The following is a 14516-nucleotide window of genomic DNA, read 5'->3' on the forward strand; positions in this document are numbered from 1 at the left end:
AGCAGGAAGTGTGTCACTTTCAAAATGCTTTGAATTCACCCTCTTATTTTTACCCGATTTGCTTCAAACTTCATCTGTATAATGTAAACACACGGCAGATGTAGACCTGTGAAAGAATTATTGATATCTTAAATACTGTTGCCATGGCAACGCTTTAAACTTTTATATTCTTTTTGGGTGCATTTGAGGCTCTTAACATGCTTCAAATTGCATGAAACTCAACATGCATATCAGATTTATTAGGTACTAGGCATGTGTGAAGTTTCAGAAACGGGCGTGGTAAGGGGCTCAGTAGCGCCACCTTTAGTCAAAAATGGGGTATTAGTTTTACCTACAGTAACAAAAATCGGTATTTATATTTATCTCCCCGAGCCGGACAACTTTCTAATTTACAGTCATTAAATCCGACCAACAGGAAGTCAGATATTTTGGTTTGAATGTGATTTGATGGGAATTTTGCCAGTCTCTCTCAGTGTCTGTGTGTGTGAGAGAGGAGGGGGGCTTTATTTTAACCCTTTCTCTGCTGTGTGGGACTTCTCGGGCACTTTTGGGGCCCTTAACGTGCTCGAAAACTCTTGAAACTTTGCACACAGGTCAGAACCTGCGGCCATCAGGGCCGGGCTGAAGCTGGTACCCGGGCGTGGCAGGGGAGCTCAACAGCGCCCCCTTGAACGTGGTCCGAAAAACTTGGTCCATATATCAAACACGTTTGCATGTAATAATATGAAACTCGGTACACATATAGATTTAATCGGGCCGAACAACTTTCGTGCTCTAAGTTTTACGCCAGTCCAACAGGAAGTCGGCTATCATGGGCTGTATGAAAATGCATGCCCCTGGAATTTGATATACTCCTCCAAGAAAAATTATCCTATCGCCACCAAACTCGGTCAGCATGAAGTCAAGACATTGAGGACGCTAAATTGCGGACGGATTTTTGATATCTCGAACGGTTTGGCCGTGGCGAGGAAACGAAGTTATGGCGAGAAAAGAAAAACACAATGTGTTATAACGTCTTCATACATTTATTGATCTTGATGAAACTTCAGCAGTGTGTTTGTTGTAAGAGGGCGATCACATGGATGTGACTATTGTGAGTCAAAGTTATAGCGCCACCAACTGGCAGCAGGAAGTGTGTTACTTTCAAGATACTTTTGACTAAAGTGGGTGGGTTATTTTTACCTACAGTCACAAAACTCGGTCTCTATATTGTGCTTATCGATCCGGACAACTTTCTCATTTACAGTCATAAGCTCCGACCAACAGGAAGTCAGATATTTTGGTTTGAATGTGGTTTTGTCTCTCTCTGACAGAGTTCCCCCTGCCATTCTCTGTGTGTGTGTGTGTGTGTGTGTGTGTGTGTGTGTGTGTGTGTGTGTGTGTGTGTGTGTGGGGAGGGAGGGAGGGAGGGCACACACACAGACAGCCCCCCCCCTTTTCTGTGTGTGTTTGGAGGGGAGCAGAAAGACTCACACTGATGCAAGCTCTAAAGCAGACTTCTTCTCGACAGTCAAAGCGGGGTTACGTTATTGCCCGTCGTGCACAGGAACCCGAAAGGCAACGGGGTGGCGGCTTTTTATATATATATATATATATATATATATATATATATATATATATATATATATATATATATATAAATATAAATAAATATAGCTGCAAGCAGCGATGGAGGGCCCAAGCCGGTGGCAGCGCCAGCCCGGTGCCTTTAGTGTAACTAAAGGCACCAGGGTGGCGGTGCCACCGGCTTGGGCCCGTAATCGCTGCTTGCAGCTATATTTATTTATATTTATATATATATATATATATATATATATATATTTATTATTATTATTATTTTACTACCTTTTGGGCACTTTTGGGGGCCTTAACGTGCTCAAAAACTCTTGAAACTTTGCACAAATGTCAGAACCCGCGGCCATCAGGGGCCGACTGAAGCTGGGACCCGGGCGTGGCAGGGGGGCTCGGCAGCGCCCCCTGGAATGGGATTCAAAAACATGTCCATATATCAAACACGCTTGCATGTAATAATATGAAACTCGGTACACATATAGATCTCATCGGGCCGAACAACTTTCGTGCTCTAAGTTTTACGCCAGTCCAACAGGAAGTCGGCTATTATGGGCTGTATGGAAACGCATGTTCTGGCATTTGAAACACTTCTCCCAGAGAATTCATCCGATGACCACGAAACTCGGTGTGCATGAAGTCAAGACATGGAGGACGCTAAATTGCGGACGGATTTTTGATATCTCGAACGGTTTGGCCGTGGCGAGGAAACAAATTTATGATTAAAAAAGGATGCATAAAGTGTGTTATAACTTAGTTATAGTTTTACCTACAGTTACAAAACTCAGCGTGTATATTGATATTATCAAGCCGAACAACTTTATAATTTACAGTCATTAGCTCCGACCAACAGAAAGTCAGATATTGTGGTTTGAATGTGAATTGTGTCTCTCTCTGTCTCTCTGCTATTCTGTGTGTGTGTGTCTGTCTGTGTGGGGTGGGGAGGGGAGGTGGGGATCTGTGTATGTGTGTGTGTGTGAGTGTGTGTGAGGAGGGGGGCTAGTTTAGTTTAACCCTTTCTCTGCTGTGTGCAAAATCTCGGGCACTTTTTGGGCCCTTAACGTGCTCGAAAACTCTTGAAATTTTGCACACAGGTCAGAACCCATCAGGGCCGGGCTGAAGCTGGTACCCGGGCGTGGCAGGGGGGCTCGACAGCGCCCCCTTGAATGGGATTCAAACACTTGTCCGTATATCAAACACGCTTGCATGTAATAATATGAAACTCGGTACACATTTAGATCTCATCGGGCCGAACAACTTTCGTGCTCTAAGTTTTACGCCAGTCCAACAGGAAGTCTGCTATTGTGGGTGGTATGAAAACGCATGCCCCTGGAATTTGAAACATTTTTTCTAGAAAATTCATCCAATCGCAACCAAACTCGGTCTATGGCAAGCCGTTTTAGCTTTTATTCATTTCCAGGATATGAATTCTTGATATCAACAATTACATTTTTGATATCAACAATTACATTTTTTGATATCAAAAATGTAATTGTTGATATCAACAATTTAATTCTTGATATCAACAATTGAATTCTTGATATCAACAATTGCAATTGTTGATATCAAAAATGTAATTGTTCATATCAACAATTGAATTGTTGATATCTGTAATTGTATTTTCACTAGTGAAATGTCACAATAGGCTGCCATTCAAAATCAATTGTTGATATCAAGAATTGATTTCTTACTAGTAAAAATGTAATTGTTGATATCAAGAATTGATTTCTTACTAGTAAAAATGCCAATTACTGATATCAATAATTCAATTGTCACTAGTTGAAATGTCTATTCTTGATATCAACAATTGAATTGCTACTAGTAACATTTTTCATTTTTGATATCTGAAAATGTATTTATGATATCAATAATATTTCAGATATCTAAAATGGCTTTCTTACTAGTAACAATCACATTCATGATATCAGAAATTAACATTGTCACTAGTGAAAATGGGATTATTGATATCAAAAATTAACATTGTTACTAGTAGCAATTCAATTGTTGATATCAAGAATAGACATTTCAACTAGTGACAACTGAATTCTTGATATCAAAAATAAAGGTTTTTACTAGTAAGAATTGTATTTCTGATATGTGAAATTGGAATTTCTACTAGTAAGAAATCAATTCTTGATATCAACAATTGATTTTGAATGGCAGCCTATGGTGACATTTCACTAGTGAAAATACAATTACAGATATCAAGAATTAAATTCTTGATATCAAAAATTAAATTCTTGATATCTAGAATTAACATTTTAACTAGTAAAAATGTAATTGTTGATATCAAGAATTAGCATTGTTACTAGTGGAAATGTAATTCCTGATATCAAAAATGGCCATTGTTACTAGTATAAATCTAATTCCTGATATCAATAACTATAATTTTAACTAGTGAAAATGTAATTGTTGATATCAAGAATTCATATCCTGGAAATGAATAAAAGCTAAAACGGCTTGCCATATCGGTCAGCATGACGTCAAGACATTGAGGATACTAAATTGCTGACGGATTTTTGATATCTCGAACAGTTTGGCCGTGGCGAGGAAACAAAATTATGGCGAGAAAAGAGAAACACGATGTGTTATAACGTCTTCATACATTAATTGATCTTGATGAAACTTCAGTAGCGTGTTTGTTGTAAGAGAGCGATCACATGGATGTAACTAATGTGAGTCAAAGTTATAGCGCCACCAACTGGCAGCAGGAAGTGTGTTACTTTTGACAAAAGTGCGGGGGTTAGTTTTACCTACAGTCACAAAACTTGGTATGTATATTGTGCACATCGAGCCGGACAACTTTCTGGTTTACAGTCATTAGCTCCGACCAACAGGAAGTCAGATATTTTGGTTTGAATGTGGTTTTGTCTCTCTCTGCCTCTCTCTGACCGAGTTCCCCCACCCATTCTGTGTGTGTGTGTGGATGTGTGTGTGTGTGTGTGTGTGTGTGTAGACAGCCCCCCCTGTCTGTGTGTGTGGGGAGGGGAGGGAGGGCACACACACAGACAGCCCCCCTGTCTGTGTGTGTGTGGGGAGGGGAGCAGAAAGACAATGAACAATTGTGCCATCTAGTGTTTTATACTATGTATAAATGTGTTTTTTATTTTAAACAAGTGTTTTAAAGTACACTAATTTCAATTAATGATATGCTGCATTTTCATGTATATTTAAACATTATCAAAGTTAGGATGTCATTTTTTTAGTTTCAAAAGTTATCTGTCTCTGTCTCCCTTTGGCTGTCATTACCCTCCCCTCACTCCCACAGTCTCACTTATTTCTTTCTGTATCAAATAATATTACCATAAACAAAAAGTTTGAGTTTCTTTTTCAATCAATGTATTATGTGTAACTTAAAAATAAGCAGATTAAACAGATATGTTTGAGGGCAAGACATGAAAACGATGAAATATAATATAGTATTAGTAAAAGAGTGCAGTATAGGGTTGGATGAATCAGATAAATAACATATTTTGTTAAAAAAAACATTTGGTTAAATAAAATCGAGTGATACAAAGGGCTATATTGCCCTCTCGACAGTCAAAGCGGGGTTACGTTATTGCCCGTCGTGCACAGGAACCCGAAAGGCAACGGGGTGGCGGCTTTATATATATATATATATATATAAATATAGCTGCAAGCAGCGATGGAGGGCCCAAGCCGGTGACACTAAAGGCACCGGGGTGGCGGTGCCACCGGCTTGGGCCCGTAATCGCTGCTTGCAGCTATATTTTATAATTAAATTCCATATTTGCAGACAGACAACTCTTAATGCATGAAGCCACGAACCGCAATAGATTTTTAAAAATGCCGGTTAAAATAGAATGCTGCGTGGAGTCCTCCAGTCAATATGCGGCGTGAACACAACCAATCAGCACGTTCAGCGCACAAGTCCCACCCCCGAAAGTTCCTGAACTTTGAAAAAGTACTACCTCGCCAGCAGGGACTTTCTGAGGGGGAAATATTTACCTGGAACTTCATTTAGACCCTGGTTCCTGCGATGTAAACACACAGAGTACCAGCCCAAAGTTCCTAGTTCCTGGGGAAAGTTCCCAGGGTGGAAACGCGGCTTTAGACTTTATTTATTTATAGTGGTGCAAACTTAGGCAAACGTCACTATTATTATTGTACATACTTTATGTTAGGGACAGTTTTTGACTAGAGGACAATAAAAAGGGGTTGAAAAGGACACACTAGAACACCCAGAACACACTAGAATTGAGGCACCACTTTTAATTCACCACTGTTAGTGTTAACACAATTTAATTCAGAAAATGTAGGTTTAGTTTGTTCATTAGTAGACAGTATGACATATTTTATAGCATTGTTTTGGTAGCTATTACTGTAGAGTGCCTTTTGAATTCTGTTGCTGCATCGTTTAAGATTTCCCGAAATTATTATATTCATGTTTAATTTAATTTAATATTTAATATCCTAAAAAAATATTTGTTTTAATAAGTGTATATTTTTTACATTTGTTTTATCAGTGGAAAGCCAAAGTCCAGTGTTATTTTAGTATTATACTATTATAGTATGTGTTCATATTTTTAATTGGCTTTTATTTTTATATTTTCAGTTTACATTTTAATTTTAGTTTAAGTTTTAGTCATTTTCTTGCGTTCTTTTGTCTTTTTGTTTTAATTTATATTTTATATTTCTATGTAGCTTCAATACATTTTTATTTAAGTTAAGAGTTATTAAGAGTTATTTTAGTACTTCAATTTAAACTTATTACATTTTCTAAAAAAAAAATCATTTTATGTTTTCCATCTAATATTTATGTTTTATTTCAGGTTCATTTTAATAGTTTTAGTTAGGAATAACAACACAGCTGTAGTTGCAGCTTTATTCTTTTCTCATGAACGATAATCTACAATATATTTATGATTGAATACTTTTTTGGTTTATTTTATATTAATGTCTCCAGTCTTATAAGCTGATAACCAGCAAAAATATATTAATTTTGAATTCTCATTATTTTATACTTTATATTTCTTTATACATGTCATTCTTTGGGCAATGAGAAATGTTAAGTATTTAAACAGTCAATAAAAATAGTATTTTTAATGGAGCCTTTGCCCAGTAAGTTATCCCTTAAAACTCATCTTTGATCACCAAAAATGATTTATTTAAAAAAAAAAATTTCCTTGAAATTTTTTTTTTCATGCCTTAAAGTAGCTTAAATATAACTCTGTACCATTGCCTCATTTAGTACCGGTATATGCATATGAATATGCAAATGAGCCCCGCCTCCACTCACTCACACCAGCTCATAGATCCACTCGTTGACAATCACACGTTGACAGGATTGGTTACAAGGTAGTTTGTGACGTCAGAAACACCAGCGATTTTGAGACTCTTTTGTTCACCAATGGTGTTGATTTATGAATTTGCTTATGGTTTGTCTTAAAGCATATTAAAAACACCACATAGACCTATAAATAACATTTTAAAGCTTGATTTTCACCACAGGGGGACTTAAGATTCTTGAATAAGATTTTTCTTTATTAAGTTAAGTTTGGCCTTGGCACAAGTATTTAAAATGGAATGCAGAATGAATACATAATTTATGAACTTCCTGCAGATCCCACGAGCTGCGGTCCAAGGTCCTCTCGCTGCAGCTCCTCCTGTCCATCCTGCAGAACGCTGGGCCCATCTTCAAAACCAATGAGATGTTCATCAACGCCATCAAGCAGTACCTGTGCGTAGCGCTGTCTAAAAACGGCGTCTCCTCCGTCCCCGAAGTGTTCGAGCTGTCGCTGTCCATCTTCCTCACCCTCCTGTCCAACTTCAAGACACATCTCAAGATGCAAATTGAGGTGCCTGAACTCAGTTCCCCCCGAATTGTAATGTGTTTGTGCATCTTGCCCTGATGGCGTCAGACTGTGGAGCGTCTAGCTGACAGTGTGGATTTATTTGAGCTGTGGTTTAGGATGAAAGCTTGTAATTCTGCCTCAGTCTCTCTGTTTGTGTGTGTGCCTCATTCCAGACAAGTGTGTTGGGATTTATTGTTTGCAGTGACGTGTAGTAATATTTCTCACTTCGATCAAGTTACGCAAGAGTCTTGACAACACCATCTGTTACTGACTTTGTTATGAATATTTGAGGTTTTTAAGTGAAAAACTGCATTTTTCACCAATTTTATGACCAATTTTAAAAACTATTTTTTTCTCCCTAGGTGTTTTTCAAAGAGATTTTCCTTTATATTCTGGAAACGTCCACAAGCTCATATGACCACAAGTGGATGGTCATTCAAACCCTCACCAGAATATGTGCAGGTATGAAAGGCTTTTCTTAATCTCACTTTCAAAGATATTTGAGAGATTTTCTATGAGTAATTCTATGATATTTCTTTTCCTCACAGATGCCCAGAGTGTGGTTGATATCTATGTTAATTATGATTGTGACCTGAATGCTGCTAATATTTTCGAGAGGCTGGTGAATGACCTCTCAAAGATTGCACAAGGACGAGGAGGCCATGAACTGGGTACAAACCCACTTCAGGTAAACACACTTTGATGAATTTTTTAAGTTTAATTGTCCCTGTTCAAGTTTTATTTATTTTTTAACAAAAGAAAAAAATCATGCTGATTTCGAAAGGGTAAATTACTAGAACTGTTAATTTCGCTCAGGAGCTGACTCTAAGGAAGAAAGGACTGGAGTGTTTGGTGTCCATTCTCAAGTGTATGGTGGAGTGGAGCAAAGACCAATATGTCAACCCCAATTCCCAGACAAGTCTCGGTAAGGCAAACCATCAGCCTCAACAAAACATCAATACTGGCTCCTCAACCAGTATGATACCTGCAGAACCTTGTTTAGCCCCTCTATATCCTGATATGCTTTGGATCTAGGGATGGCCCGATACCACTTTTTCCAGGCCGAGTCCGATACCGATACTTTCATTTTTGGTACTCGCCGATACCGTAACCGATACCTGTATTTTTATTTTCAATTAATTTAATTCATGCATTTGTCATTTTTAAATGTATTGGTAGAGAAACCAAAAGAATGTCAAATCATATTTGTTTATTAAATGTAAACTTAATTTGTTCATCAAATATATTTAATGCACTGCATATTCATTACTGTATAAATTAAATATAGATGGATCTTTTTGTGAAGTTACAAAAAAAGGTAGCCTATTTAGTCAAGAGTTAATCCTTTGTCTGGTTAACATTAAAACACAGCAGCAGATTAATTCAACTGCTGCCCCTTTAAGACCGAACGCACTTGAAACCTATTTGAATTATACTGTCTACGTACACTTGACATATAATATACTTTGTTTACTAGGATACTCGCCAAGACGGGCGTTTTTACATAGTTTTGTGTGAATTCATCCGTACAAGCGCAATAGTGAAATAATTCCACTCAGTGTTCGCGCGCTGTCTGAGGCGATGGTTTTCGGGGCGCGCGCTTTGGATGTTTGAAGTTCATGTAACTTCTTGACCTGCAAATGTCCTGTAATAATGTCGTTAAACATAAATAAGGTAACAGTTCATGTTTTACTTACATATACGATTTAGTTTTAATCCAAATATACGTGCCGAGTGAACGATCAGCAATCCAGAGCATTCAACAGAAGTGCACGCTCTCTCTCTCTCTCTCTCTGGTCAGTTAATGTTAATAATAAGCTACATGCCTCGTTTTACTTTCTTTGCCATTGACATCCGACTGAACTACAAACTTTCCACTGACGTCTGATGCGCTCGACCAGCTCGCGCTTCGGTGCCGCGGCGCGCTCAATCCACTGCGCGTTTTTCTCTTATCAGCTCGCGCACCACAGCTATATAGGCGTTACTATATTTTGTTTAATATTTCACTAATATGATACATTTACTTCATAGACAGCCTTCTTTTTTATCCCCATTATACTTTCTGTTGTCAGTGCTTCTTTGTCTGGACACAAACACTGTACACACGCTGCCTGGTATCGGTTGTTGGTATCGGGGCGTTTTTACGAGTACGAGTACATGAGCTCAGTATCGGCCCGATACCCGATACTGGTATCGGTATCGGGCCATCCCTATTTGGATCCAAGCGGTTGCATTACATATTCCAGGTTACGGCTCTGGCTCTTCTAAATTAGTCTCCTCGGAGTGCCTTTATGCTGCTTTCCAGAGGCTTCTGGCTTGTGCAGAACCAAATGGATAAACAGTTGCTTTTGAGGACAGTGCACTAGGAGTCCTGTGCCTCAAATAAAGGCAGGAAATGCTTTTCGCCGTGATGGCTACACAGGCCTTTCATCTTAATCAAACAGGCTGGAGGCTGTTATTCCTCACCAAGGCATGCCCTGACATCAGGGAGGTAGGCTGCAAGCTCCCTGAATACTGCAAAGCAGAGCTTCTCGTAAGAGCTGGGAACATGCGCCAGGCTAAAGACCCTACCTCTTCAGAGCGATGGGGATTTAGGTTTAATCAAGCTTTGCTTTATTGGGTTTAAGGAGGAGAGGCTCTGATGGACCTAAAGGAAATTTCCCTGTTGCATCAAGCCCATCTTAGGCTTTCAGATATCAGCCAATCAGAAACCAGAGTCTTACTTATTTTTAAATAACAAATTGACCACTGAGAATCCACTTAAAAAATACACCCTTGGAACCACTAACAACCACTTAGAACACAGAACACGTTAGTAACCACTTAGCAACGCCCTAGAAACTACACAAAAAAACTCTTGGAACCACATAGCAATGTGCTAACAACCACTTAATACGCCTTAACAACCACATAGCAATGCCCTAAAAAACACCCAAAACACCCCTGAAACCACATAGCAATTTGCTAACAAACACTCAGACCACCTTAGCAACCACTTGTAAGCAATGTAAGACCTAGAAACTACACAGAAAAAAACTCTTGCAACCACTTGTCAACAACCACTCAATATGCCTTAGCAAAAACCTGGCAATGCCCTAGAAACCACCCAAAACACTTTTGGAACGTCACAGCAATGCTTGTAAGGCATTCTAGTTTCTACTTAAAACACCATAGCAAACACCTAGCAACACCCAGGAAAACACTGAAAATAACAGACTTGGAACCACATTATTTATTTGCAAACAAATAGCCAGAACACATTAGTAATCACCTAAAATATAAAATGTTTTTGTTAATTTTTTGACAGTGGTTACCATGGATTTTGTTTTATAAATATAGTAGCCATGGTATTTTAGTGGAAACAATGTTTACGGTGGCAAATCAAATAAAGAATTGTCTGTAACCTTTCATCTTGACCAAATTGCCAATCTTACAGGCCTTATGTCTTAATCGGCCAGTCTGATTGTAGCATACTTATCTGAGTAACTCTTCAGATGCATTATGTTTGTTTTGGATCACTAATCAAGACTTTCAGGTTCTTGTATTCTCATCATGCTGGCCAATCAATCTTTGTTCTTTTCTCTTAACGGACGCACATCAAAAGGGAGAGCAGGTAACGGCAGTTTGTAGTGACATTTAGAATTGATTGCATTAGCTTTTGTTGCGTAAACTAGACAGTATATAATAGTTATTTGTGTTGTGGCCGTATTAGCTTTTGTATATCATTGTATATTATTGTTTGAAGCTTAAGACGAATGGGCAAGTATTTCCCAGCTGCTACTTACTGGCTCCTCTGATCTCTTAGAGAGAGGAAACTGAGAAATGAGGAAGTGACCTGACAGCTCATGTTACAGCGATAGCTACCCGCTAAATCTTTTACAGTGTTTCCAGTGTGTAATTAGACCCTGCAAACTGCAACCACGGCTTCCACATACCCAAACCGCCTGTTTATTTTGCTTGCACCAACTTCAGATCTGTTACTTTGTGTATTCAGGTCACGCTGCTCTTCCTCCAGTCCCCATCGTGCTGTTTTTGTGATACGAGTCTGCTGAGGCCAAAGACTTTATTAGAGAAGTGTTGTGTTGGGAAACTCATATAGGGAGCTGAATCAGAAAAAAGACTCTACACCAACACACATTTCAGCCAACCAGGACTCCAATGAATCATGTTGTCTTTAGTCCCTAGGCTGCAGGGGCTCATGGTGTTTCACAAACCGGGCTCATCATTTTTTCAGCTTTCTCTGAAATTGCATCTGAATTTCATTTCTCTTCTCTCTCGATCAGGCCAAGAAAAGCCTTTAGAACAGGAAACCAATGAGTCAAAGCATCCAGAAACGATTAACCGCTACGGCAGCATAAACTCATTGGACTCCACCGCCTCGTCAGGCATCGGGAGCTACAGCACACAGATGTCTGGGACGGACAACCCTGAGCAGTTTGAGGTCCTCAAACAACAGAAGGAGATCATAGAGCAAGGCATTGACCTGTAAGCAATTAAGTAGGATTTAAAAGCATGAAATCAACTTATGCTCTATTAAAGCGGTTAACAAAATCACTATCAATAGAAATTTGAATGGAAATTGCTTCGTTTACCTATCTATGTCCAGTCCTGCTCCTGGAGGGCCACTGTCATGCAATTTTTCCATGGTATGAAAAACATGCAGAGTTTAGCTCCAACCCCAATTAAACTCACCATAACCAGCTGATTAAGGTCTTCAGGCATACTAGAAACCTCCAGGCAGGTTAATTTAATCTCTGCAGGATGTCGGCCCTCCAAGAGCAAGTGCGGATACCTTAAAGGTGAAGTGTATAAGTTCTGTAGCACTATACTATAAAAATAATTACTGGTACTTGCAAACAGGTTTCATAAAACACTTCCCCATCTACCAGACAAATGGTACCTCGAACAGTTGAGCCAGTAGTTGAAATGTTGGGCTCAAACAAAGAGCAATCTTAAAGGGTTCATATGTATTCCTGAGGAATCCAATTTCACTTGATCTTTTGAGATAAAAGGTCTACTAAAAAATTCTACTATATCTTTCTGGACTTTTTCCACTGTGAAAAAAGAGACTGCGAAAACGCCTCGTTCTGAACTTCTGCAATTTTCACTTGTCAGATGAAAATGTAAATTTAAACACGACTGCTCGCATTTACACGTCAATGACACCTATTCAGAAACTAAAGAATAAAATGTATGAAAGTGTCAGGGTTTTTGTTGTTCCTAGAAGTGTGTAGCACCTACTGCTCTGTACTTTCTTCTGGAGAAACGGTTTCAGTCCATCTTCAGAACATCCTTACAAAATGCCCAATTTGAATCTGTTGATCATATGTTAATGTTCTATTTATCACAATGCACAGGTTCAACAAAAAACCAAAGAGGGGCATTCAGTACCTGCAGGAACAAGGCATGCTGGGAACCACGCCTGAAGATATCGCCCAGTTTTTACACCAAGAGGAAAGACTTGACTCTGTAAGACATTGTTTATCTACGATATTTTCCCTTACCTTGTTTCTTACATGTATTGTGGCCTAGGTCCAATACATTTACATTACAGCAGTATGCTGTAATAAAACAGGGCTTTTCTGAAACGTTTATTAAAAAACAAGGTAAATAAAAAATATTAAGATGCTCCAGACAAGTGTTGCCAAACTCCCACTTAGAGATGATTTGATCTTTCTGTGTGATGAATCGGCAACTCATTTGCTCGTTCGCCGGCCTCAAAAGACTACAGCAGGAATGGGTAAAGCTCCTGGAATCTGCCCTAAAATTAGGGCACTTCAGCCCGAACAGCCCTCAGCCTCCTGAATGACTTGAGATATGCGAGGAATACTTTAACAGAAATTGCATTTCAATGATGCACACTGAATAGATACTCAATGATTTCTCCAGTCTGCAGTGTCTGTCAGTGTGGCTTTAGAATATAGCATTGAGCATTGAGTTATAAAACATGATTGTTCTGCTCTACCTACACAATCAATATGTGACTCATTAGCCCTTCTGTTTCCAACCTGACAGATCCAGGTAGGAGAGTTTCTCGGAGACAACGATCGCATCAATAAAGAGGTTATGTATGCCTACGTCGACCAAATGGACTTCCAGGGCAAAGACTTTGTACCAGCACTGCGCATGTTCCTCGAGGGTTTCCGTCTGCCCGGAGAGGCCCAGAAAATCGATCGACTGATGGAGAAATTTGCTGCTAGATATTTAGAATGCAACCAAGGGTGAGTGCAGCGGTCTCCTTCTGTTTCAACAGATTAACCTACATTGCTAATTATGTCGCAAACACTGCACTCAGTCGCTATTTGTCTCTTTTGTCTCTCTCCTTAGGCAAACACTGTTCGCCAGCGCAGACACCGCATACGTCCTCGCGTATTCAATCATCATGTTGACTACAGATCTACACAGTCCGCAGGTTAGTGCACCGAGTGCTGATTGTTCACTGAAATCTTCAGCGAATGCATTTTCTTTTCATTCCCGAGTCTATGAATGTTAATGTGAACGTCGGAGCTGGAAACGGCTGTTTGGCATTCAATCTTGATATGTGAGCGGAATCGTTAAATCTAGGGTGATGGATGTTTCTGAAACGCAACGGATCTGTTGTTTCCTTTATCTTGGCACAGGTGAAGAATAAAATGACGAAAGAGCAATACATCAAGATGAACCGAGGTATCAATGACAGTAAAGATTTACCGGAGGAGTATCTCTCAGCCATTTATGATGAAATCGCAGGGAAAAAAATATCTATGAAGGAGACGAAGGAAATACATATCAAGTCAAATAAGCAAAGTGAGTATTTGACCTACCGATTTAAATCATGTGCATAAAAAAAAAGCTATGATTGGTCAAATGCCTTTTTGCTTGATGTGGTCATGGCAGTCCTTTTTATTTATTGCATGATAATGAGTTTGAGACTGTACATAAGTGGTTTTCAACCAGGGGACCAGGGCTCACTAGGGGTCCTCAACAAAACTGGGGGCATCGAGATGACTTTAAAACAAGCTAAAACGACTAAAAACCTGGATATTTCTTAATTTTTGGCTATTTTTTTAATGAGTATAGATATTTTTTTAATAATTATTTAATTCGTAATCATTATAGTTATTAATCATTTTTATTTGGTTTCATTTAATT

The 14516-nt window shown here is 39.0% G+C and overlaps 1 protein-coding gene across 5 annotated transcripts in view; it reads left to right on the plus strand.

Moving 5' to 3' along the window:
• arfgef1 (ADP-ribosylation factor guanine nucleotide-exchange factor 1 (brefeldin A-inhibited)) overlaps positions 1–14516 on the plus strand; it is a 71355-nt gene that overhangs the window by 38515 nt on the left and 18324 nt on the right. For all 5 annotated transcript variants that reach the window (XM_079601636.1, XM_079601637.1, XM_079601638.1 and 2 more), the window contains exons 10-18: positions 7154–7388; positions 7748–7847; positions 7934–8073; positions 8202–8310; positions 11669–11870; positions 12743–12854; positions 13401–13606; positions 13713–13797; positions 14006–14171. In XM_079601636.1, the coding sequence (XP_079457762.1) occupies positions 7154–7388; positions 7748–7847; positions 7934–8073; positions 8202–8310; positions 11669–11870; positions 12743–12854; positions 13401–13606; positions 13713–13797; positions 14006–14171 (1355 nt within the window). The remainder of the gene's footprint in view (positions 1–7153; positions 7389–7747; positions 7848–7933; positions 8074–8201; positions 8311–11668; positions 11871–12742; positions 12855–13400; positions 13607–13712; positions 13798–14005; positions 14172–14516) is intronic.

Source organism: Phoxinus phoxinus (assembly GCF_949152265.1).
Source record: "Phoxinus phoxinus genome assembly, chromosome: 24".
In the NCBI taxonomy this organism is placed as follows: Eukaryota; Metazoa; Chordata; class Actinopteri; order Cypriniformes; family Leuciscidae; genus Phoxinus; species Phoxinus phoxinus.